General features: G+C 40.0%; 1 protein-coding gene across 1 annotated transcript in view; it reads left to right on the forward strand.

Moving 5' to 3' along the window:
* Positions 1–1515: 1515 nt before the first annotated feature.
* ACADL (acyl-CoA dehydrogenase long chain) overlaps positions 1516–27310 on the forward strand; it is a 51609-nt gene continuing 25814 nt past the window's right edge. The window contains exons 1-5 of the mRNA XM_058300197.2: positions 1516–1814; positions 5918–6073; positions 7620–7757; positions 8666–8830; positions 19788–19854. Coding sequence (XP_058156180.1) covers positions 1738–1814; positions 5918–6073; positions 7620–7757; positions 8666–8830; positions 19788–19854 — 603 coding nt within the window. The 5' untranslated portion in view covers positions 1516–1737. The remainder of the gene's footprint in view (positions 1815–5917; positions 6074–7619; positions 7758–8665; positions 8831–19787; positions 19855–27310) is intronic.

The following is a 27310-nucleotide window of genomic DNA, read 5'->3' on the forward strand; positions in this document are numbered from 1 at the left end:
CCCTTTTTTCAATTAAAAAAAAAAAAGATTTATTTTATTTATTTCTCCCCCCTCCTGCCCTCCCCATTGTCTGCTCTCTTGTGTCCATTTGCTGTGTGTTCTTCTGTGTCTGCTTGCATTCTTGGCAGCACTGGGAATCTGTGTCTCCTTTTTGTTGCCTCATCTTGCTGTGTCCCCTCCCTCTCGGTGTCTGAGGCGCCACTCCTGGGCAGGCTGTGCTTTGTTCGCGGGTAGACTCTCCTTTTGGAGCGCTCTCCTTGCACGTGAAGCATCCTATGTGGAGGACACCCCTCCATGGCATGGCACTTCTTGTGTGTGCGGCAGCACTGCGCATGGGCCAGCTCACCACATGGACCAGGAGGCCTTGGGTTCGAACCCTGGACCTTCTATATGGTAGGCAGATGCTCTATCAGTTGAGCCACGTCTGCTTCCCAGCATTTCATTACTTAATAGTTACACAGCAAGCCTTGAGAAATAACTGTAAGCTCATGACTGATCAAGTATGCTTAGCCTTCTCTCTAAGATCAGGAAATTCTAAGAATAACCTGATCTATGAAGTGCTGACCACCCTTCATATCAGTAGAAAGATGTAACTTCAGCCTTACTGACAAAACACGGTAAACGCTTGTTTTATCTAGTTCCTGTGAAAGCGTAACTTCTGTCCTGCTGGGAAACACTGTGAAAGTCCAGTCCCTGATTATGTCCTGAGCACTGTACTTTTTAATCATGCTCTCCCCACGTGTGTGCATCATATTCTCTAGCAGAAACACTGTTCTTGTCCTCCATGGAATGTCTTTGTTCTGAGACCCTTTATATTGCCCCTCATTTTCCTGTCTCTTTGCAAAATGCTTCATTCTCTGGCCTGCCACAACGGGAGAGTCTCTCCTGTAAATAAGTCCCAATAAAGCTCATTTCTGATTCAGTGTAGCCTGCATTCTTTGGTCTCCCGGCAGCCCCAACCCGTGTCCTCTAGGAGCTGGATTGGAATAATGAGTTAGTTCCTGATTTCTAAAAGTGCGTTTCCCTTCCACCATTTCAGGTCCTTGGTACCTCCAGTTGGGACAATAGAATAGCCTTAATGACCTGCCTTACCTCCTTAAAAATCTACTCTGTAAACTCAAGTTCAAAAATCTTCAGGGATTTCCAATTATAAAAATAACACACATCTAGAAATCTCAGCAGGCTCAGACTTCGCTGAATTGAAAAGTAGATTACCAAACTGTATTCATGATTTGAGAGCAAAGGAAATGGCAAGGCTTGAATTCAAGTCAAAATAGTATTGGAGAACTGAACTAAAGTTTTTTATTTGCATACTTTTTTTTTTTCGGTAAGTGGCCACTTCCTGATGGCAGCATACTTCTTTTAAAACAGTTTATATAATTGTCTATACGACGTAAATCAATTTCCAGTGTTACAAAGTAAACTACGCAAAATTTTGTAGGTACGTGTGTTTGGATGCATTTAGCTTCAGGACTCTAAAACGATTAAGAAACACCACTTAGCAGCTTTGCTTTTAGAATCCTCCCATTAATTAGAAGGGCGGGTTGCAACCACCAGGGATCCAAAAGTCAGGGAGAGTTGAGAGAGCGTTTGTTAAGAGGCAGCGAATCCGAAGGAACTGCACAGTAGGACTGTCCCACTGACACGCCGCTCGCCCGCGCGCCGCTCACTTCTGCGCAGCTTGACGGCTCTTCCGAAGCCGCGTTGATCACCCTTGCGGCCTGCCGCCCACCGGCCATGGCCGCGCGTCTCCTCCGCGGGTCCCTGCGCTTCTGGGGCTGCCGATGGGCGCCACGCTCGGCGCCAGCCCCGAGGTGAGTGCGGACCGCCCGGGTCTCGGCGGGGGGCAGGGCGGAGAGGGCGACGCGCAACCTTCCCGCGGGCTTTTCACTTCTCGCGGGGTTTTCATCGCGCCGCGCGCGCACAGGAGTGCACCCAGGCCGGGAGCCTGAGCTGGGCCGAAGGGGCTGAGACCGGACCTTGCCGACCGCTTCCCGAACTCGGGCGGACATTCCCCAGAACGAGCCGGCTGTCCCACCGAGGGGAAAGCCGGCAAGGGGGTCTTCACCAAATGCTCACTCCCGGGCCCCAGCGTGTCTGATTCGGCGGACCAAGAGCCTGTATTTTTAAGAGTTCTCCGAGGCTAGAGTCGGTGTTCGCTATGTGGGCAGGGCTGCTATAGTTGCGGCTGCGACCTTTGGCCCAGTTCCTTGAGCGCCGCAGAATTTCGGCTGAGGCCGTCTGTAGCTATGGGTTCCACCTCCTTCACCTGATAATGAACTTCGGAGTCCGACCCTTGCCGCTTAACAGTTCTGGAGGAAATTACCGCCACCTGTAGCAGAGTGGACCCGGTGAGGTGCCCAAGACAAAGAACCCTTCATAAGGAATTGACCTGGCGATGGCAAAGGGACTAACTTTAGGTTTATTAACAAATTTTTTAATTAATTAAGTGCAGAGAAATTTATGGAGGGCTTTGAAGTGGCGCAGTAACTTAATAGAAGCTTCTGAAATCGCCTGACTCATTGAATGCATTCGTGGTGCAAACCAACTGGAAGTGTATTTAAGAAACTGAAGTGTATTTAATGAGGATGACAGGACAGATAAATTAGCTAATTACAACATGTGGTATTTTAAGGTTTTATGGGAGCATGGAAGTGAGGAGACGAAATGCTTCCTCTTCCTGAGGCGGTTTGGGAGGGCTTCACTGAGGTGATGACCTTACTCTAGGACACACACTTATCTCAACTCTTCCCAGAAATTTCATAAGACAGTGATCCTCAAACTTTTTGACATCAGGACCCCTTTACATTGTTAAACTTATAGAACCCCAAAGACTTTTTGTTTATGTGGGTTAATTATATCAATATCAATAGGAATCTATAAAACTAAGAATTTTAAAAATAAGAGTAGCAATAAGCCCATTGTGACATGTCAACATAAATAACATTTTTATGAAAAATAACTTTAATGATAATAAAAAAGGGACATGAATGGAGTGACATTGTTTTGCATTTTTGCAAATCCGTTATTGCCTGGCTTAGTAGAAGACAGCTGGATTCTCCTATCTGCTTCTGCATTTAGTCTATTGCCGTAAATTATTTTGTTTGAAGTATAACAAGAAAATGTGCTCACATAGAGAATATTGGAAAAGGGAGAACCTGAAAGATGCCCTGAAAGGGTCAGGGGCTAAATTTTTATTATAGCAGGTTTCTCAAACTTTAATTGAATGTAAATCACTTGGGTATCTCAGTAAAATACAGATTAGGTTTGGGGTGAGGCCTGAGATTGTGTGTTCATAACCAGTTTCTAGGTATTGCTAATGGAGACTGCCTCCCATTTTATAAGTGCAAATTAGGCTTTAAAAATCAAACAAAACAAAACAAGGTTTAGCCGGTTAAATTGGTAGCAATTTATTGCCTTAGGGGAAAAATGGCACATTTGTTCAGTACAGATTTCTCTGTCTTTTCAGTGAGAAAAACTGGTTTTCCAGCAAACTTGTTGCCAAGCATTTTGGTTCTCTTCTTCAGCATATTCTCTCTTGAACATTGTGGTTGTTTGGAGCTGTGTAGCCCAGAAAAAACCTGTTCTCAAACTTAATCCATTCTGGTGAACCCATTGTAACCTCAGCCAGGGTGTGGCCCAGTTGACTAAGGATGGGTCTTAATTCTATTACTGAAGGCCTTATAAAGAAGGCCACAGAGGCAAAAGAAGTCACAGGGAGTAGACCCAAGCTGGAAGTCAACAGAACTGAGAAATCAGGAGAGGCCGCCATTTGCATTACCATATGACAGAAAAGCCAAGGACCAATGATTGCCTGCGGTTTTGTTCTGGAAGAAAGCATCACGTTGCTGACCCTTTGATTTTGGACTTCTAATGTGAACCAGTAAATTCCTATTGTTTAAACCAATCTATTGTGTGGTATTTGTTTTAGGAACTAGGAAATTAAAACCTTTGACTGACCTGAAATTCTTTATTCTGTCTGGCACTTCTTTTTTCTTTCCTGTGTCTTGGTGGATTTTAGTCAGAAATATTCCCAAGGCTTCCTGAACATAATATGGGAAATAAAATTTTAAATTCCGGCAGACTTAGATGTAAATTCTGGCTGTATTGCTTACTAATTATGTTGATTCGTGATTCAACATCTCAGAGCCATGCTTTTCTAGTCTCAGCACGTTCTTTTCCTGAGGCAAGAGCCAAAACATGGAAAAGCTATATAGATGAATGTGTGCCATTATAGCATTATTTCTAGTAGCTCGATAATAGACTCAGTCATTTCAATGACAATGATAAAGTAAATTTTAGTCTATTTGGTGTAACCATTGTAAGGATCTACAAGATTCCCACATGCCCTAGTCTGCTGTTCTCTCCAACCTTATCCACTGCTCTTATCCTCACTGAAGTCACTCCTGTCATACACGGCCTCTGTATTAGTGAGTCAAAGGGTTCTGATGCAAAGTACCAGAAATCTGTTGGCTTTTATAAAAGATATTTATTTGGGGTAAAAGCTTACAGTTATCTGCTTCTGTGTTATCTACTTCTGTATTCTCCTTGAGTGAATGTTTGTATAGCCCACCAAGGGGTATAGCCCCCCCAAGGGGGCAGGGCCTCAACCCTGCATGCCCTAATGATGGAGTCAAAGCCCTAATCTTGATTTAATCAAGTAAGTGTAAAGCCTTTGAATTTAAATCAGTCAAAGGGTATCATGCCCAGAGCTACAGACCAGTTTACAAACATCTCTCTTTTGGAATTCATAAATAATCTCAAACTGCCACAGCCTCCCTGCTGTCTCTAGAACTCGTCAGCCCAACCTTACAGCCTTTCCTGTAGTTGTTTTCTTGTCCTAGAATTCTTTTGCTTCAGAAATCTGTTTGGCTAACTCCTTTACTTTCAAGCATTTGCTCACAGCCCACTTTTCTAATATACATACTGTGAGAACTGTACTACTTCATTTTGCAATCCAACTACCCAACAGACAGGACCAATTAAGTAATAATAAAGCTTGATTCACTAACCTTTAAAAATGTTAATTAAGAAGACCTTAGAAATATGTTATTATAAAAGCTACAAATAAAAACACCTGAAGTCTACTATGATTAAAGTTCCATGAATGTGTCTTTTCTAGATAAGACCCCCCAAAAAACAAATAGGCTCCAACTAGGAACTTAAAACAGAATTTAATGCAAAGCAGAAAAAACATCCTTTATCAATATTTGTATATATGATAAAAATTTCTTTAAATATGAACTTGAAAATATACAAAGTGTTAGACACCTTAGCATTCTCATTTTAAACAATACTTATCCTTACAAGACTTGGTGGGTATTTTGATTTACACCTAGAGTGTCTCTGTTATGTGACAAAAACATAAACACAGTTTACAGTTGATATACCTACCATTTGAAGTTGTGTGATTCTGAATAAAGTTTTAGTTTGGGAGAGTTTTCATTATTTTAAACATTGTCTATAACATGAAAACTTAATATTATCCTATTGTACGTTGGAATTTTTCGTAATTTGATCCATGTATCATATTTCACCTCAACCCAGACATGTAGTTAGTTCTAGATATTGTCCTCTTTATGGATTTGAAAGTGGAACTTTAGTTCAATGAGGACACAGTACTTCTTAATCCCATACTGTACAGGTAAGGTAGATCCTATTGAAGTACTTGTGCTCAAAGTTGAACCCAGGTTTCTCAAACTTCAAAGCCCATACTTAACTCTATCCACCTGCCTCTCAAGTGTCTGGGGCGGGGGGGGGGGGGGGGGGGGGGGGGGGGGGGGCGGGGGGGGGGGAAGGGATTAGGATTTTTCCACGTTTTATTCAATAGAATTAATCTGTGCTGTTCAGTGCCATTAATTTGGATATGAAGAGTAACATTTCACTTAAGACTTTTCTTAATGCATTTTTTTTAAAGATGTTCTCATTCTGGAGGGGGAGAACGTCTAGAAGCTCCTTCTGCTAAAAAATTAACAGATATAGGAATTAGACGAATCTTTTCTTCAGAGCATGACATTTTCCAGGAAAGTGTAAGGAAGTTTTTTCAAGAAGAAGTGGTTCCCCATCACACAGAGTAAGTGCACATTTTCCTTTAATGTATTGTACAATGGGAGTATGATAAGGGTCATTTCCTAGAACGTTGTATGTAGTTATCCAGAAAACAATTTGTGCTAAATGCTTTATTAACATTTTTACTGCTCATCATAATACTATAAAATCCAGGAATTCTTTAGGTAAGAGCTCTTTTAATAGATTACACTAAATGGATATAGTTCAAAAGAGAAAAAATTGGAAATTTGCAGCTTAACCTAAGATTTGTGTTTTTGAAAACAGTGGTTAAATGGCACTAAAATATTAGTCAATTTCATCTTTTTTTTTGCCTCATGAGTGAATTAAAATATTTAAATGCTCAAAAGGCCAGCATAATTCAAATCTTAGTAGGCAACTGGCTACCTCAAAATATTTTTACTACTGGATGAGTTTTTTTTTTTACTGGATGAGTTATAGATTAAATAATTACTGATGACCTTTATTTACAAAAATACTCATTTCTATTAAAATAGGATTTTTCTATGTTTCTAAAATTTATTCAAGGCCGATACATACTACAATTAGAATAGGTTAAAAACAGCTTGCATTTAGGTTTTTATTAATACTCTCTTGGGAAGAATGACCAAAATTAGCTAAATTTTGAAGCCATGCCTAGTTTTTGGTGAAAATAACTAGCTTCTTAAAGACAAAAAGAAATGTGATGCTTTACTCTAGGAGAATCTTCTTTGTTTATTTCTTCACTTGTTTTAAGTTTTTTTCCAGAAAAAATGTTCGTGAAGCCTAGAAGTAAACATAATAGAAGTAGTTGAATTTGAGGAAAATAATATTTCCAAAGCTACTCTAGGCAATAACTGCATCAAACCAAAACACACATGATAAACTCTTTTACAATTTCTTGTGGCATCTGTATCTACCATTGATTTGTATCTTCAAAGAGTCTCATCTTCCTAACTGTATCTAACCTAAAAAAAAAATTCTTAGATTTGACTGGTCACCTCTTTCTTCATCATGCCATTTTCGTTTTTAAAGTAGTGAAGTTGGGACTGCATGACCTTACCTAACCTTTATAGAAAAGTTCATTTGACAGACGCTACATTGCAAGGCACTTTTGCTCTTCCTACTTAAACCATAATAAGGCTGCCTGTTCTTGTTGGCTTTTATATGCTCATCCCAGAAATTCAGCACTTTAAGGAAATAGAGTGGGGTTGCTTTTACAGGCCAGGGTGGGCAAATCCCATGACTGTATTGCCCAATTAAACTAGTATAGAAGAGCACCAACAGAAGGAAACTATATCCATGATTATCAATGGGTATAATTTGCAGGTCCAATAAATAATCAAGGGTGGGGGAAAAAAACAAAGGGATAAATAAATATGAGAAAATTAAGGAAAAGAAAGGAGAAGAAATGATAATGTCAGGTGCAGATAGAAGGATGTGGCCCCATGTCAACAACAGTTGCTTTAAATTAAGGGAGCATTCCTGCACAAAATCACTCATACCCTCAAAATTGTGTTCATTTAAATAATATGTAAATAATTTCTCTGATTTTTAAATATTTTTATTTGAAGATGGGAGAAAGCTGGAGAAGTGAGTCGGGAGCTTTGGGAAAAAGCTGGAAAACAAGGACTGCTTGGGGTCTACACTGCAGAACAACATGGCGGTATTGGTGGGGACCTCTACTCAGCAGCTATTGTCTGGGAGGAACAGTGAGTATGTAGACATTTGAAGCTGAGTCTTTCATAACATTACTTGCCTTTCTGAGATGATAGTTTTTTAAAAATGCTTTTTAATCTTCTTAGAAGATGGAAAATTCAATGTAAATTGTGAAAGCTTTTATCACTCATGCAGTTACACATTTTTTCAGAGTGGGAAGACAAGAAAATCCCCTTATTAGTTATTAGGTGCTGTTGGAAATGAAAGAGGGAGCTTTATTCCTGATGGGCATGCTTTTTCCCCTTTTAAGAAGATAATTGAAAGAGAACAACAAGTGGGAAAATATTCCCATTAAATAGGATAAAAGTTCATTTATAAGAGAAAGCTTTGAAAAGTGAGAGAGAATGAAGATTTTATATTAGATCATAATTCATCAAATTTGGAAACAATATAATTATCTAGCAATAAGAAAATGAATATTTAAATTATGGTACATAAACCATTTAGAATATTTTGCAGGTATTTCAGATTGTAGTAATGAAAATTTTGTAAAAAAGGTTTTGGAGGTGTGATGTAAATTAAAAAGAAAACAGCAGAACGTGCACCCTGATTGCTGTTACATTAGAATATATCCTTATGGCAAAGGTAATTTGCCAAAATGAAAGTTGTTGTGTTGGGTGATTGGTGATTACTTAAAAAAATATTTTATCTCTTAATTCACTAAGTAAGTGTTAAAGCAATGTTACGTTAGAGCCCAAAATGAAAAGATTAGTTAAGAGAGAGAGAGAGAACCTTTAGTAATTTCAGGTTTGTGTGGAGACAGCCCATTATCATACAATTTGGTAAGTCCTTTCTTATATATTGTTGTTTTAGTTGTTTTTAAATTGAAAATCAAACTAAAAGCAGAACAAAATAACTATTTTGTGGTTAAAGTTTTCTTATTTCTTTTTTTTCTTCTAAGAGTATATTCAAACTGCTCTGGCCCAGGTTTTAATGTTCATTCAGATATTGTTATGCCCTATATTGCACATTATGGCTCAGAGGAACAGATTAAGCGCTTCATCCCCCAGATGACTGCAGGCAAATGTATTGGTGCCATAGCAATGACAGAGCCTGGGGCTGGAAGGTAAGTCAAGATTTGTTTTTGACATTCTTGGAAGCAGTGCCCTGTAAGCACACATTTTCTAAGTACTTGAAAGAAAGTGTAGAGTGGGCAGTAGTTTGACAGTCTGAGTAATACGCTGGGGAGAATACAAAGATGATCACAGCATAATTTGTGGCCTCAAGTAGCTTAAAACTCTGGTAGAAAATAAGGCATTTTCATATATAAATAACAAAAAAGCATATTGTAATATATGCTGTGTATGAAATGTTAATATAGTGTTATGCAAACAAAATGATAGGACAAAATGGAGCGGTTTTGGGTTTTTTTTTAAAGATTTATTTTTATTTATTTCTCTCCCCTTCCTCCCCCACCCCCAGCTGTCTGTTCTCTGTGTCCATTTGCTGCATGTTCTTCTTTGTCCACTTCTGTTGTTGTCAGCGGCATGGGAATCTGTGTTTCTTTTTGTTGTGTCATCTTACTGCATCAGCTCTCCATGTGTGCGGCGCCATTCCTGGACAGGCTGAACTTTCTTTGGTGCTGGGCAGCTCTCCTTACGGGGCGCACTCTTTGAGCGTGGGGCTCCCCTACGGCACTCCTTGCGTGCATCAGCACTGCGCATGGGCCAGCTCCACACAGGTCAAGGAGGCCCGGGGTTTGAACCCAGATCTCCCATGTGGTAGGCAGACGCCCTAAACATTGGGCCAAGTCCGCTTCCCAAAATGGAGCAGTTTTAAATTCATGTTTCTGATGTCTTATATGACAGAAGTCCTCAAGAGACCCCCAAGTTCAAAGATTTTCTTGGAGGACTCATGGGACTCAGTTTATAGTCTTTCTCACAGCTGTGATTTGTTACAGCAAAAGGATTCAAAGTACATTCAGCAAGCTTGTGCTTCACCCAATGCAGTCACTCAGGACATGCTTACTTCTTTAAGCCATGAGTTGCGGCATGTGTATAACATTGTCTACCCATTATTTAACCTAGTGACCAGGGTCCTTAGTAGAAGAAAATCTGTTTAAGCATAATGAGCACTTTTGTCACTGGAAATGGTGGGAACCTTCCCCAAATAGAAATTCCAAGAAGCCAGCTGTGGCAGTTGGAGTCTTTTGTGGATCCCAGAAAATCCTTTTCTTAAAACCAATCCATTCCTTTGTGTACACCTCTCACTGATGGAACCTTTCGATTAGATTCAGTTAAGGAACCTTCCTTTTGATTAGATCATTTTAGTGGGGCATGACTGAGGGTGGGTCTTAATCCTATTACTGGAGTCCTTTATAAAAAGAGGAATAAAAAGCTGCAGGCATATAAAAACCTGCAGAGACAGAGAAGAACCCAGAAGCTGAGCTGATAGAGAAGGCCCCAGGCACTGGAAGCTGGAATCAGTTGAGCACAGAGGCTGAGAGGAAGTTGAAAGAGACCTGGAGGAGACGGGAGAGATGAGCCATATACCTGATTGCCCACTGCTGTGCTTCTTCTGACTACAGCACCTGTAGTGTGCCTGCCCAATCACCCACAGCTGCAATTTGGTGAGACAGCATCTCTGATGATGTCTTGATTTGTACACTTTCATGACCTCAAAACTGTAAGCTTTTAACCTAATAAATTCCCATTATAAAAGTCAATTATTTCTGGTACATTTAGTTTTAGCAAACTCTGAAACACCAGCCAAGGGCCACCCTTGGAAGCAGGACTTTCTAAGGACAACAGCCTCAGGCCTGCTATGTTAACTTTTCTGGACACTTGGAATTTTCAATAATGTAATTCCACAAATGTTTATTAGTGCATCTTCTGTGCAAAGCAGTATTCTTGGAAAGGAACATATAAACATAATCTTCATAATACACAGTGTTCTCAAGAAGAGTCTGAGAAGATTGTGGGAAGGTGGCAGAGTTGGAAGCTCCAGCAATCAGTTCCTCCACCAAACAACTGTTGAACTGGCAGAAATTGTCTGAATTAACCACTTGGAAACTCCAGAGTCTAGGAGAACACAGTGCAGCAAGCAGGGATAAGCCTGAGGAAGAGGCTGGTAAATTGCAATGACAACTAGTGAGTTTCACCTTCCCTGAAGCAGCTACCATCCTCCTTTGCCCAGTCTCGTAGTAGGCAACAGTGGAGACTGGAGATCAGGCTACCTGGCTCAGCTTGCCGGTATTGGGGTGGGACATAAAGATCTGGTCTTCTACATATGCTTAATGAGACAAAGGAAAGCATGGCATAAGAAACTAAAAGATACAAGGAAAGCAGTGAATGAGAAATACAGAAATCTCTCCAGAGAAATCCTGGAGTTGCATAACAAAGTAACTGATATGAAATATTCTTTAGGCAGTTTGGACAGTAGACTGGAGGTAGCAGAATAAAGAATCAGTGAACCTGAAGATAAGAATGAAATGATTCAGGCTAAGGAGCAGAGCCTAAGGGACCTGTGGGACACCATCAAGCATGCCAATGTATGCATTATGAGAATCCCAGAAGAAGAAAGAGAGAAAGGAGCAGAAGGAGTATCAAAGAAATATGGCAGAAAACCTCCCAAATGTAATGAAAGACATAAATGTGCACACTCAAGAAGACCAAAAAACCCCAAACAGGATTAACTCAAAGAACGCCATACCCAGATACATAGTAATAAGATTGTCCAATACCAAGGACATGGAGAGAGCTTTGAAAACTGCAAGAGAAAAGCCAATGAGTTTTGTAAAGGGAAATTCCAATAAGATTAAGTGCCAATTTCTCATCAGAAACAATGGAGGCAAGAAGGCAGTGGGAAAAACCACAGTGCTGAAAGAAAACAATTGTCATCCAAGAATTTTATCTGGCAAGAGCTTCTTTTAAGAATGAGGGAGAATGTGCCAGCTGGGCTCTGAGCCTCAGCAGAGTTGTGACTCCTACTCTCTGGTTCATTGGACTTACCCAGGTCAGCTAACAGAGAGGTGAAGATGGTCAACCACCACTCCAGGGAATCAAGAGTGCCAACAACTGCAAGCAGAGGAATTGCATCCATCATACATGTGGAATCTAAGCCCCCTCTAGATCTAGAAGTGGAGTGGACATCACCATCCCAGGTCTACAGAATGGAGGAATAAAATATGGATTACAGTGGATTTACTGATACTCTACTATAAAACTATTGTGACTAGTAATAGAAGAAATTGTAGCATTGAGGTGGAGAAAGTGGCCTCAGTGCTGCTGAGGGCAGGGAGAGGGAAGAAGAGATGTGATGTGGGGGAATTTTTGGGACTTGGAGTTCTCCTAAATGATATTACAGGGTCAGATGCTGGACTTTATATATCCTGCCATAACCCACTGAATGTACTGGGGAAGAGTGAACTATAAGGTAAACTATTATCTGTGTGGTGCAGCAGTGCTCCAAAATGTGTTCACTGAGTGCAATGAGTGTACCACAATGATGGAGGAGGTTGTTGGTGTGGGAGAAGGGGTTGGGGGTTGGATATACAGGAACCTCTTCTATTTTTTAATGTAACATTTTTTTGTGATGTATGTATCTTCAAAAAATACAATTCACAAAAATGATAGGGTGTGGAGGTAGAGGTGGGGTAAATAGGAACCTCTTATGTTTTTTATGTTTTTTAATGTAATGTTCTTTTTGATTTATTACCTTTAATTTAAAAAGTAAAAAAAAAAATGAGGGAGAGAGGGAAGTGGATGTGGCTCAAGTGATTGAGCTCCTACCTACCATATAGGAGGTCCATGGTTCTGTTCCTGGTGCCTCCTAAAGAAGACAGAAGGCTGGCACAACAAGATAGTATAACAAGAGACACAAGAAGGAAAAAAAAAAACAACATAATGAGAGAGACAACAAAAGCAGGAAGTGGAGGTTCCCAGTAAGACAAGCAAGACAGTGAGCTGATGCAATGGGCAGGCATGGCAAGCTGATGCAACAAGATGACCCAAAAAGAGACATAAGAAGGAAAAACATAATGAGAAATGAGAGACACAAAAAACGGAGGGAGTTCAAGCGATTAGGCACTTTGTTCTCATATTGGGAGGTCCCTGGTTCAGTTCCCAGTGTATCCAAAAGAAACAAGGAAGACAAAACAGACACAGCAATGTGCAAATAAGGAGGGAATGGGGAGAAGTAAATAAATAAAATCTTTAAAAAAAAAAAAGAAGAGAGAGCCAATGTGACTCAGTGTTTGAGCATATGCTTCCCACATGCAAGGTCTCAGTTTCAATCCCCACCCTAGTACTTCAAAAAAAAAAAGAGAGATGAAGATAGTCCCAGATAAATAAAAGCTGAGGGAATTTGCCACCATTAGACCTTCCTTACAAGCAATGCTAAAGGAAATTCTTCAGACTGAAAAGGACACTAGAGAGTGGATCAAGGCAGCATAAAGAAGTAAACACTTCAAGTAAAGATAACCGCATGAGGAATTATAAATGTCAGTACTATTATTTTTGTTATATAATTCCCTTTCTTGCTCCATACAGGTGCAAAAATGTAAATGCATAAAAAATATGATAAATTAATGGTTGTAGACATACAATGTACAATGATATAAAATGGCGAGTGTTGGAGGGGTATAGTAACAGTGTATATGTATGCTATTGAAGATAAATTTTAATTCTGATAACCATAAGGAAAATGCATGAAAAATATATTCAGAAAGAATGAGATGGGACTAAAATGGTACAGTACAAAAAGCCAAATAAATTTTGATGTAGGCATCTATGGAAGAACTGTGAGGGTCAAAAAAAGGTGTAAGACTTAAAAACCACAAAATAGCAAACTGGCAAAAGAAAGTCCTGCATTATCAACAATTACTTCAAATATAAATGGATTAAATTTCTCAGTCAAAAGGCAGAGGTTTGCAAAATGGATTTTTTAAAAAGCATGATCCAGTTATACACTGTTTATAAAATACCTTAAATTCAAAAATATAAATAGATTCAAAGTAAAAGGATGGAAGAAATATATACCATGCAAATAGTAACCAAAAAAGAGCTAGCCTAATATCAGATAAAATAGAATTTAAGTCGGAAACTGTCACAAGGGACAAAGAGGGTCACTATATACTGATAAAGGGGTCAGGTCACCAAGAAGAAATAACAATTATAAAAATATATAGGGTGTGAGGTGTGGGGTACTTGAGAACCTCTTATTTTTTTAATGAAACATTTTTGTGACCTATGTATCTTCAAAAAAATACAATAAAATAAGTAAATGCTAAATATATATGTATATTCACATAACAGCACAGCCCCAAAATATGTGAAGTAAATATTGACAGATTTGAAGGGTGAGATACATGGTTCTATATTAATAGTAGGAGATGTTGGTGGCGGACTTGGCCCAGTGGTTAGGGCGTCCGTCTACCACATGGGAGGCCTGCACTTCAAACCCCGGGCCTCCTTGACCCGAGTGGAGCTGGCCCATGTGCAGTGCTGATGTGCGCAAGGAGTGTTGTGCCATGCAGGGGTGTCCCCCACGTAAGGGAGCCCCACGCTCAAGGAGTGCACCCCGTAAGGAGAGCCGCCCAGCGCAAAAGAAAGTGCAGCCTGCCCAGGAATGGCCCCGCACACACGGCGAGCTGATGTGGCAAGATGACGCAACAAAAAGAAAACACAGATTCCCATGCCGCTGACAACAACAGAAGTGGACAAAGAAGACGCAGCAAATAGACACAGAGAATAGACAACTGGGGTGGGAGGAGGGGAGAGAAATAAATAAATAAATCTTTTTAAAAAAAATAGTAGGAGATGTCAGTATACCACATTCAATAATGGTTAGAATCTCTAGACATGGAAATAGAAAACTGGAATAATATTTTAAACAAATTAGACCTTACAGACCTATATAGAACACTGCACCCAACAAAAACAGAATACAACATCTTCTCCTGAGCATATGGATCATTCTCCAGGATAGACCATATGTTAGGTCACAAAATAAGTCTCAATAAATTAAAAAATTTGAAGTCATACAATGTATCTTCTTCAACTACAATGGAATCAGTAATAGAAGGAAAATGGAAAATCTCATTTATGTTTTGTGTAACATAAATCTGTGGAAGTCAAACAACGTACTCTTAAACAACCTTTGGGTCAAAGAAGAAATCACAAGGGAAATTAGGAAATATCTTGAGACAAATGAAAGTGAACACACAACATACCCAAATTTATAGATTACACAGAGTTTCCATTTAGAGTGGATGAGTGTAGGGAATGGGGAGGTACAGTTTAAATTGCAGTTTCTTTTCGGGTTGATTTTAAAGTCTTGGCAATGGATGTTGGTGATAGTAGCACAACATTGTGAATGCATTAGGTTGGTGCAAAAGTAGTTGTGGTTTTGGACCGTGAATTTTAAATCATTATAACTAAGCTCCAACACATCTTTATTAATCAAAATAGGAACCAGTACAATCAACACATATTTGCTAATGAGAAATAAGTTAATTTTTTTCCTGTAGCTTAAAAAACCATGCATTGGGGTTCAATGAGCTCTTAGAAAGCATTTTCTGCATCCTGCTAGTTGCAGAAGCGTTTTCCCTGCAAAAATTTGTTGAGATACTTGAAGAAATTGTAGCAGTTGGTGAGAGGTCAGGTGAATATGGCAGATAAAGCAGAATTTTGTAGCCTAATTAGTTCAACTTTTGAAGTGTTGGTTGTGCGACGTGTGGTCGGGCATTGTTATGGAGAAGGATTGGGTCCTTTCTGTTGACCAATGCCAGCTGCAGGCATTACAGTTTTCAGTGTATCTCATTGATTTGCTGAACATACTTCTCAGATGTAATAGTTTTGCTGGCATTCAGAAAGCTGTAGTGGATCAGACCGGCAACCAAACAGTGACTGTGACCTTTTTTGGTACAAGTTTGGCTTTGGGAAGTGCTTTGAAGCTTCTTCTTGGTCCAACCACTGAGCTGGTCATCGCCAGTTGTCATATAAAATCCACTTTTCATCGCACATAGCAATCCAGTAAAGAAACTGTTCGTTGTTTTATAGAGTAAGGGAAGGTGACATTTTAAAACGACAATTTTTCAAATTTTCAGTCAGCTCATGAGGCAGCCCCATATCGAGCTTTTTCATCTTTCCAATTTGCTTCAAATGCCGAATGACCATAGAATGGTCGATGTTGAGTTCTTCACCAACTTCTCGTGTAGTTTTAAGAGGATCAGCTTCGATGATTGTTCTCAATCGGTCATTGTCAACTTCCGATGGCCGGCCACTATGCTCTTTATCTTCAAGGCTCTTGTCTCCTTTGCTAAAACTTGAACCACCACTGCATTCTACATTCATTAGCAGTTCCTGGCCAAATGCATTGTTGATATTGCAAGTTGTCTCTGCTACTTTATGACCCATTTTGAACTCAAATAAGAAAATCACTCAGATTTGCTTTTTATCAAACATCAATTCCATAGTCTAAAATAAATATAAGATAAACAGTAAGTAATGTCATTAGCAAAAAAATAAAGTGAGAAATGCACATTAAAATGATGTATAATAAAATAGAGAAAAAATATATGAAAAATAAATAAAAATAAAATGATGTGTAACATAACCACATTTATTTAAGAATGTATGCCAGTATCAAACGGCAAATTTCAACAATGCAGAATCGCAATTTCTTTTGTACCAACTTAATAATAACTGAATTACATATTTGAATGTGGTAAAAAGGGAAAATTTAGGTTAGTGTATACGTTACTAGAGTAAGAATTTTTTAAAAAATACATAGTACTGTATTTTACAGAAGCAGTGTACCCTGTTGGTGGACAATAGTTAGTCATACAATTATAAACATGTTCTTTTATGAATAGGATGGTATATGGGAACTGTGTATTTTATGCATGATTTTTCTGTAAACCTACATCTTCCCTAATAAAAAAAGGTTGAGTATGATAAATTGGATGATTGAAAGGATAAGATCTCTTTATTAATAGCTGAAATTAAGGGTTAATGGTCTAAGAGAATATATTAGTTTCCTATGGCTTATGTGACAAATTACCACAAACTTGGTGGCTTAACACCATGGAAATGTATTCTTTTGCCATTTTTAAGACGAGAAGTCCAAAATCTGTGTCAGTGGGCTAAAATTAAGGTGAGACAATGCCACACTCTGTCAAGAGTTTCTAAGCAAGAATTAATTCCTTGCCTCTTCCAACTTCTGGTGGCTCCAGATTTTCCTTGGCTTGTGGCCATATCACTCCACTCTGTTTATGCAGTCACATTGCTTCCTAACCTTCTGCCTAGGTAATTTCCCTCTCCTTCTTTTGTCTAAGGACATTTGTGATTGCATTTGGGGCCCACCCAGGTAATTTAGGTGTGGTGGCTTGAAGGTATGTACTCCAGAAAAACATGTTTTTAAATCTAGTCCATTCCTTTAGGTGTAACCCAATTGAAAGTAGGGCCTTTTGATGAGGCTGCTTTAGTTAAGGTGTGACTCACCTCCTTCAGGATGGGACTTAAACCTCTTACTTTTTAGTCCTTTTTAGTGGAATGAATACAGAGAGAGAAAGCCACACAGAAGCAAGAAGCTGGAAGTAGTGAAACCTGGAAAAAAGGGAGAGACCAGCAAAGGCCACCATGCCATGTGCCTTGCTATGTGGCAGAGGAACCAAGGGTTGGCAGTAGCTGGTCTGTGGGAAGAAAGCATTGCCTTGATGATGCCTTGATATGAACATTTTCTTTGCCTCAAAACTATAGATGAATAAATTCCCATTGTTTAAGCCCAACCCATTTCATGGTTTTCGCTTTATGCAGCCTAGAAAACTAAAACACTAGGATAACTTGTTTAGCTTCTTGGTCTCTAAAACAAATTGCATACAATGAGTTAGTTTAAACAATGGAAATTATTGACTCACAGTTTCAAGACTAGAGAAGTCCAAAATTGAGGCATCAGCAAGGCCGTACTTTCTTCCTGAACACTGATGTTCTGAGGCCAGCTGCCAATGATTCTTGGCCCTTAGTTTTTCTGTCACATGGCAATGTGTTAGTACATAGTGTCCTCTCCTGACTTGTCTCTCCATTTGACTTTCACTCAGTCTATAGAGGACTCTGGTATTCCAAATTAAAACCCAACCTGATTCAGTGGGGCTACACCTTAACTGAAGTAAATCTTGAGGAGATCTTTTTTATAATTGTTCCACACTCATCAGAATGCAAACCAAGACCAAGAATATTTCCAAAGTTGAATACACAACTTAATCTACCATAAACCCCAATTCAAGATTTTTTTCTTTTTTTAAGATTTGTTTATTAATTTATTTTTCCCCTTCCCCTCCTCCTGCTCTGCTGTTTTTGCTGTCTGTGTTGTCTTCTCTTCTCATTTTCTCTCCTCTAGGGTTCACCAGGATTCTATCCTGGAGACCTCTGATGGGGAGAGAGGTTCCCTGTCAATTGTGCCACCTGAGTTCCTGGTTTCTACTGTGCTTCACCTTGACTTTCCCTTGTCTCTCTTTTAATGCATCATCATCTTGCTGTGTGACTCACTTGCATGGGCACTGACTTATCACGTGGGCACTCACATGGGCACTCGCATGGGCACTGGCTTGCTGTGTGGGCGTGTTTTTTTTTTTTCACCAGGAAGGCTCCAGGGATCGAACCTGGGTCCTCCCATGGTAGGCAGAAACACTATCACTTGAGCCCCATCTGCTTCCTGTCAAGATTCTTAATCAGCCCCATCTGCTTCCCATCAGGATTCTTAATCATGCCATCAACGTCCCTTTTTCCATATAAAGTTACATTTACAGTTTCTTGGGATTAGGAGCTGATATCTTTGGGGGTCATTATTCAGTCTACTAAAAAGAGTTAAACCTCACAGCAATAAGTTGTATGGGCTATTTATACATTATTGGATATTCAAGAAAACTGGGAGATCCCTGAAAAGTTCAACATTGGAGATTGCCTAAGAAAAGAAAGGGAAGCCCGTATGATGAAATTCTATGCAGCTAATAAAAATTATCATACAGGAAAGCGGCTGTGGCTCAACCAGTTGGGCTCCGTCTACCATATGGGAGGCCCTGGGTTCACGTCCCGGGGCCTCCTTGTGAAGGCAGGCTCACCTGCATGCTGCGGATAGCCTGGGCCCCGCGGAGTGCTGCTGGTCCACAAGCACCGCGGAGAGCCAGCTCAGCAAGGTGACGCAATAAAAGGGAGACAAGCAAAAAAAAAACACAGAAGAGCATGCAGCAAATGGACACAGAGAGCAGACAACAAGCAAGCCATATAGCAAGGGGGGGGGGATAAATGAAAAAATAAATACAGACACAGAAGAACATACAGTGATTGGATGCAGAGAGCATTCAGCAAGCAAAAAATCATGGGGGGGTGGATAAAAAAATATACAGAAAAATATTAGATGTTAATAGATCAAAATCATGTATAGTTCAAATTTTATAAAAATGCATGTGTGTGTGTATGTACTTCAAGATGTTCATTCTGGGAGGTAAAATTATTAATTTTTCTCCTGGAGGGATGTATTTAAAAATATTCATTCTGGAAGGTATAATTATTCATTTTCTCTTGTGTGATTGTGTTTTTTATATTTTAATAATGAACATTTGTTTACTTTAAGAAATTAACAACCCATTCTACTTTAGAGCAGACTGATTAGAGGGAATGGTGTTTGAGATACAGACTTTTAAATAGCTAAATTTTTGATGAGTAGAGATTAAAAAAGGAACCAAAGACGATAATGGTAGCATATACCTGAGGGAAATAGTGACCCTTGAAATGTTATCTGAGTCCAATCTGAGGGTCTTTTAATGCTCCTTGGGCTTGTTACACTTTATACCATTTGGTTAGTTTTTATAATCTTATATATTCATGTGTATAAGTACTTTAAAGTATTATATATGGACATGATTTTTCAGTGCACTTGTGTGAGAGTTCTTAATATCAGTTAAAGGTCAATTTTTATAATGGTGTAATCAGTATTAATTGTCACATTACATGCACACTTACATGAAAACATTAGTATAATTCAATTTTTGCCAATTGTTGAATTTTTCACCTTTTCTATTACAGTGATTTGCAAGGAATAAGAACAAATGCCAGAAAGGATGGAAGTGATTGGATTCTCAATGGAAGTAAGGTGTGTAAAGAGAGCCTTCCATAACCCTTTCTCCAGAGTCATGCCATGGAAGACGGGGTGTCAAAGACTAATCATCCTAAAATCTTTGAGATCCAGGAATTCATACAGGAATTCAGTTGAGGTGTTTTGGAAACAGTAAGAAATTTGCTACATTTATATATATGAGATCTGTGGGAGCCTCTTCCATATTCCATTTAGCATGTCCTTTCATTAATATGGCAAACGTTGTTTTAGTTTCCAGACAACCCTTATGAAACCAGAAAAGGGGAAGATAAGATTCATAATGTCCAAAAATGAGACCAACAATTGTTAATAGCCTATTAACTGTTGTGACAGATTGGGGAAATGGCTTTCTCAGAAATATCAAGAAGAGTTTCAAAATATCCTAGGAGCAAAATCACTGACAGAATTTCAGAATCCTTCAGTCCTTCTGAGAGTCTTATCACCCATGATAGAATTGGAGATCCCCTCCAATTAAGGTTTCAAATTGGCTCAGGATATATTTAATATCCCTTAGAATGTAAGTCGATGAAGGCAGACTTTTTTATCCTCAGACAAGAATTGTATCTGGTGTATATATGCAGTTAATATTTATTGTTGACCTAGTCTTCAGTGAAGAAAAATATTACTTTTCTACATTTTTCCCAAAATGTGTTCCATGGCTTGGTAAAGGACTAGTTTTTTGTTTCATTTCTTTTAAAATTTTTGATTAGATTGAATTTCATGGCTGTGTCACATTCCTATAAAACTTTCTAAACACTCTCAATTTCTTTTTATTTATTGTTTTAAATTTATTTCTCTCCCCCCACCCCATTGTCTGTTCTCTGTGTCAATTCGCTGTCTGTTCTTCTGTGTCCGTTTGGGTTCTTGTCAGCGGCACTGGGAATCTGTGTCTCTTTTTAATTGTTGTGTCATCTTGCTGTGTCAGCTCTCTGTGTGTGCAGCACTCCTTGTGCACGTCAGCGCTGCAAATGGGCCAGCTTACCACATGTGTCAGGAGGCCCTGGGTTTAAACCTTGGACCTCCCATGTGGTAGGCAAATGCTTTATCAGTTCAGCCAAATCTGCTTCCCCATCTCAATTTCTTTGTATATGTTATTAGGGGTGGAAACAGTTTGTGGACTGGCATCACAGACCACATTTTAACCAGCCTGACCCTAAAGAAGATTCTCTTATCTAGTTTCATAATTATTACACAGAAAAATAATATCTGTTGTCGAATAAATTTTTAAAATATGCACTTCTCATATTTTGATATGCTGATGTGTATTATAAATCTCTAAGTCGCTTATAGTATGTTTTATGTCCTAGAGAATTGCATTTTACAGACTATCTTGAGTGGCTTAAGAAACATTAATCCAAAGTTTTTATAATAAACAAGTGCTGACTCTCATGTATAGTCAGTTAACTCACTCTAATAGAATGCTTGTTTTGACAAGATATGAAATATTTGGTTAAAAGTGAATGGGAACCACATTCTCCTATGACTGTGGTTTTCTAAGCCCAGTCTGCTCACTTATGATCTTCTGTGGTAACCACCCAGGAAAGGAACCACTTATTCTGTTTCCAAACTCTATTGTCAGGGAAGCGGACTTGGCCCAATGGATAGTGCATCCGCCTACCACATGGGAGGTCCGTGGTTCAAATCCCGGGCCTCCTTGACCCGTGTGGAGCTGGCCCATGTGCAGTGCTGATGCGCGCAAGGAGTGCCGTGCCACACAGGGATGCCCCCACATAGGGGAGCCCCACACGCAAGGAGTGCGCCCCCTAAGGAGAGCCGCCCAGCACAAAAGAAAGTGCAGCCTGCCCAGGAATGATGCCGCACACACAGAAAACTGACACAGCAAGATGATGCAACAAAAAGAAACACAGATTCCCAGTGCCACTGATAAGGATAGAAGCAGTCACAGAAGAACACACAGCAAATGGACACAGAGAGCAGACAACTGGCGGGGAGAGGCAGGAAGGAGAGAAATAAATAAAAAATAAATCTTAAAAAAAAACAAAAACTCTATTGTCAGTGGGTCCTACTTTGGAATTTGTGTTCCTGAGCATGATAGAGTTGGACTCAGATGTGACCTTTCTACACATGCCTCTTCTGTCACTTTTACTGAACCTGTGGTTGGCACTAGGGTTGGTGTATACTCAGGAGACTTCTCTGGACTCCCCTTGTGCCAGCTGGGCCCTGAGCCTCAGCAGAGTTGTAACTCCTACCCTCTGGTTCGTTGGACTTACCCAGGTCACCTAACAGAGGTGAAGATGGTCAACCACCACACCAGGAAACAGAATACCTACAACTGCAAGCAGGAGAATTGTATCCATCAACCATGTAGGATCTAAGCCCTCTCTCAATATAGAGGTAGAACGGACATCCCAGGGTCCACAGGATGGAGGAATAAAATATGGGTTACAGTAGACTTACTGATATTTCACTATGGAACTGTTGTGACTAGAAATGGAAGAAATTGTAGCATTGATGTGGAGACAGTGGCCACGGTAGTTGCTGAGGGTAGGGAGAGGGAAGAAGAGGTATGATGTGAGGGCTTTTTTGGGACTTGGAGTTGTCCTGAATGATATTGCAGGGACAGATTCTGGACTTTATATATCCTGCCATAACCCACTGAATGTACTGGGAGAGAGTGTAGACTACAATGTAAACTCTTACCCATATGGTACAGCAGTGCTCCAAAATGTATTTCCTAAATGCAGTGAATGTGCCACAATGATGAAAGAGATAGTTGATGTGAGAGGAGTGGCGTGAGAGAGTGTGGGGGGTATGTGGGAACCTCTTATATTTTTTGAATGTAACATTTTTTGTCATCTATGTATTTTCAAAAAATATGATTTAAAAAATTGATGGGGTGGGGTGGTGGGGAGTGGTGTATATGGGAACTGCTTATATTTTCTAATGTAACATTTTGTGTGAACTATTAACTTTAGAAAAGGATAATTAAAAAATAAAAAAGAGCAAAAAAAAAAAAATAGTACCAAAAAAAGAAATCTCTTGTAGGGGAAGCATTTGTAGCTCAGTGGTTGAGCACCTGCTTTCCACATACCAGGTCCCAGTTTCAATCCCTGGTACTGCCTAAAAACAAACAAAAACTACTGGGAATAGTAAAATTTGAAAGCAGGTATTTAATTTTCCCAACTGCTAAAACAAATACCTTACAATGGGTTGACTTAAACCACAGGAATTTTATTTGTTTACAGTTTTGAGACTAGGAGAAGCCTCACATCAAGGTGACAGCAAGGCAGTGCTTTCTCCCAGCAGACTGTGGTGTTCTGGGACTGCCTGCTGGATATCCTTGGTCGTACATGGCACATAGCAGCATCTTTCTATTCTGCATCCCATGGCATCTCCTTTTCCTTTGCTTAAAAGGACTTCTGCAATATTGATGATGCCTGTCCTCATTTAGTTTGGGCACACCTTAAACAATAACATCTTTAGAGGTCCTGTTTACAAATGATCTCATAACCACAGGACCACATTTGAAACCTGAACATGCCTTTTGTGGGAGACATGATTTAATTCCCAGCAGCACACAAAAGTAAAGGTATGGGAAAGTGGCTGTGGCTCAATCAGTTGGGCTCCTGTCTACCATATGGGAGGCCTTGGGTTCGCATCCTGGGGCCTCCTTGTGAAGGCAGGCTCGCCTGCACGCTGCGGAGAGCTGCCCGGCTTGCAAGTGCCATGGAGAACCAACTCAGCAAGGTGACGCAACAAAAAAGGGAGACAAGCAAAAAAACACAGAAGAGCACGCAGGCAACTGGACACAGAGAGCAGACAGCAAGCAAGCTGCAAGGGAGGAGGGGAAATAAATAAATACAGACACAGAAGAACACACAACAAGTGGACACAGAGAGCAGATGGCAAGAAAAAAAGTTGTAAGGGGAGTATAAAAAAGAAAAGGAAATATATGAATAAGAAATATGGCACATCAATACAATGACCTAAGATGCAGACATTAAAATATCTATACAAGGACTTGGCCCAGTGGTTAGGGCATTCATCTACCACATGGGAGGGCCACGGTTCAAACCCCGGGCCTTCCTGACCTGTGTGGAGCTGGCCCATGTGCAGTGCTGATGTGTGCAAGGAGTGCCCTGCCATGCAGGGGTGCCCCCACATAGGGGAGCCCCACGCGCAAGGAGTGCGCCCCGTAAGGAGAGCCACCCAGCGCGAAAGAAAGTGCAGCCTGCCCAGGAATGGCCCTGCACACACAGAGCGCTGAGGCAGCAAGATGACGCAACAACAACAAAAAAGAGATACAAGATTCCCATGCCGCTGACAACAACAGAAGTGGACAAAAGAAGAACATGTGGCAAATGGACACAGAGAACAGACAACTGGGGTTGGGGGGGAGGGAAGATAAATAAATAAAAAATCTTAAAAAAAAAATAGTATAGGAAAATAATTTTATTAACATTAAGTGAAAAGATCAGGATATAAATGCTAATATAAACATTTGAACTTTACAAAAATAAAGGAAATTCACAAAGATATTTTTGTAATGGTCTCACGGAAGATTATCTTTTCCATTTTCTTTATAACTTTACATACTTGCCATATAAGCATCTACAACAAACATTACTTTCTAAGCATTCAATACCAAGAAAAAAATATGATGGTCTCAACCTTGGTCAAACTTTTTTTTTTTAAGATTTTTTTTTTATTTGTTTCTCTTCCCCCTTCCCCCCCTGTCCCCCCCCCCCAAGTTGTCTGCTTTCTGTGTCCTTTCCCGTGTGATCTTCTGTGTCTGCCTGTATTCTTGTCAGTGGTACCTGGAATCTGTGTCTCATTTTGTTGTGTCATCTTGCTGTGTCAGCTCTCCATGTGTACGGTGCCATTCCGGGGAAGCTGCACTTTTTCCGCACTGGGCAGCTCTCATTATGGGGTGCACTCCTTGTGCATAGGGCTCCCCTATGCAGGGGACACCCCTGCATGGCACTGCACTCCTTGCGCACATCAGCACTGCGTTTAGGCCAGCTCATCACATGGGTCAGGAGGCCCTGGGTTTGAACCTTGGACCTCCCATGTGGTAGACAGATGCCCTATCCATTGGGCCAAATCCGCTTCCCCCTGGTCAAACTTTTACTCCTCATAATTAGGAAGGAACCAAGAAGGTCCTCTTATAAAGATCTCTATCAACTTTATTAGGAAAGGGATCAGTCATTGAGAAATTCCTTGTTAGGGCTAGCTGTTGTCAAACTGGTTCCGAATCTATAAGTCCTCTTTGGTAGTTACTTCCAAGTGGAGAACTCAACTTGATTTTGCCAAATTAAATCAGGAAGTTAAAGTGAACAATTTTTGCTGTATGGACTGTTCCTCCCTTTCCATTCCATTATTTGTCTATTATCTGTTTAATAAAGGTCTGAGATGATATATTTTAGAGCCTTTAACTACCCATAAGGGATCTGGATGCTATATGATTTAAAACAAACAAGAAGGGAAGCTGATTTGGCTCAATGGATAGAGCATCCACCTACCACATGGGAGGCCCAGGGTTCAAACCCAAGGCCTTCTGACCCATGTGGTGAGCTGGCCCATGGGCAGTGCTGATGTGTGCAAGGAGTACTGTGCCACACAGGGGTTGCCCCCCATGTAGGGGAGCCCCACACACAAGGGGTATGCCCCATATGGAGAGCTGACCCACACGAATAAAGTTCAGCCTGCCTAGGAGTGGTGCTGAACACACAAAGAGCTGATGTAGCAAGATGACGCAACAAAAAGAAACACAAATTCCCAGTGCCACCATCAAGAATACAAGCGGACACAGAAGAACACACAGTGAATAGACACAGAGAGCAGACAACTGGGGGGGGAGGAAGGGGAGAGAAATTTTTTAAATCTTAAAAAATTAAAAAAAACAAACAAGAAAAGCAGTATCTCAGCAGTTCAACTGTTGCAGCTGCACAATTGGTTATAACATCTTAGATTGTAGGAAACTGGGATACCAAAAAGATTTTTTTTAACAAGGAAGTGATGTGATAGAGCAATACTTTTAAAATAATATTTTTACCATGAAGTTTAGAATCTGAGGGGAAAAAAAATTTCTCATTTATTCAACAAACGTTTTTGAAGGTCTTCTCTCTGCTGAATACTGTTTTAAGCACTGAGGATAGACATTTGAATAGGAGATGACCCCAGCCCTCAAGGAGCTCCCAGTAGGGAGGGATGTTGAAGTCTTTTATTATTTTGTCACTATAATCACTCCACCACCATTACCTTCATTTGCTGTCAGGTAGATAATACTAACATTGTTTGCCCATTTCACAATATTTGCATGTGTCACTGCTGTGGATTTTAGAGCATTTATCTGATAAAGGACCTGGATGTTGGGTGATGAGGGTAAACAGTACCGTTTTATATGATCACTGATTCAAAGGGAGAGAGACAAAAACATCCTTCTATATTAGTCAGGGTTCTCCAGGGAAACAGAACTGACAAGAGATATATGTAAATATCACGAGATTTTATAAAATTGTCTCATGCAACCATGGGAATGCACAAGTCCAGATTCCATAGGGCAGGCTGCAAGCTGGGAACTCCATTGAAGGTTTTCAGTGAATTCCCCAGGAGAAACTGGCTGATTAAAGTAGAGATGGAAATTCTTTCTTCTGACTACTGAAATCATCACATCTCCTTTTAAGACGTTCACCTGATAGGATGAGCCATCTCTCATTGCTGAAGGCAATACCCTCAGTTGATTGTAGATATAATCAGCCATAGAATCAATCTTTAAGTCCATGAAATGTCCTCACAGAAACAATTAAGCCAGATCTTGCTTTGCTAAACAACTGGGCACCTTCATGTGGTGAACTTGGTTGGGTGAACCCAACCATCATATCTTCTAATATAGTTTGATAAATGCTAAAATGGAGGTAAATTCAGGATGCTATGGGAGCACTTAACCTACTCTGGGGAACTGGAAAGACTTTTTAGAAAATATGATGTCTGAATTTAGTCCTGGATGAGTATATTCAGCCTATCAGAGTTGGGAAAGGGCCTCTCAGGTAGAGGAAATAAGATTTTCAAAAATCTGGAGTTAAGGAAGACCTTGAAATGTGTGGACAACAGATAGTTCCGTAGGCCTGACTTGAAAATAGTGAATGGAGGAAAGTGTGACAGAGATAAGGCAGGAAGGTCAAGCTGATGTCAGGTTGTAATGAATTTTATATACCTTGCTAAGGGTTTAGAATTAATCCTAAAGTTTACTAAGAGTTATTCCAAGCATAGGAGTGAAGTGATCATATTGTTCTTAGAAAGATGTCTCTGACAGTAGGATGGATTATAGAGCTGCAGGGTGATAAGCTGCAAGGATTCAGGCAAGAAATGATGAAAGCCAAACTAAGTTAATGACAATAGAAGTGAAAGGAAGTGCATAGATTTTTAAAGTATTAAAATGGATTAGAGAGAACTATCTGCCTAATTGGACATGAAAGAAGATGATAGCTTC

This window comes from Dasypus novemcinctus, chromosome 7 (genome assembly GCF_030445035.2).
Source record: "Dasypus novemcinctus isolate mDasNov1 chromosome 7, mDasNov1.1.hap2, whole genome shotgun sequence".
Classification (NCBI taxonomy): Eukaryota; Metazoa; Chordata; class Mammalia; order Cingulata; family Dasypodidae; genus Dasypus; species Dasypus novemcinctus.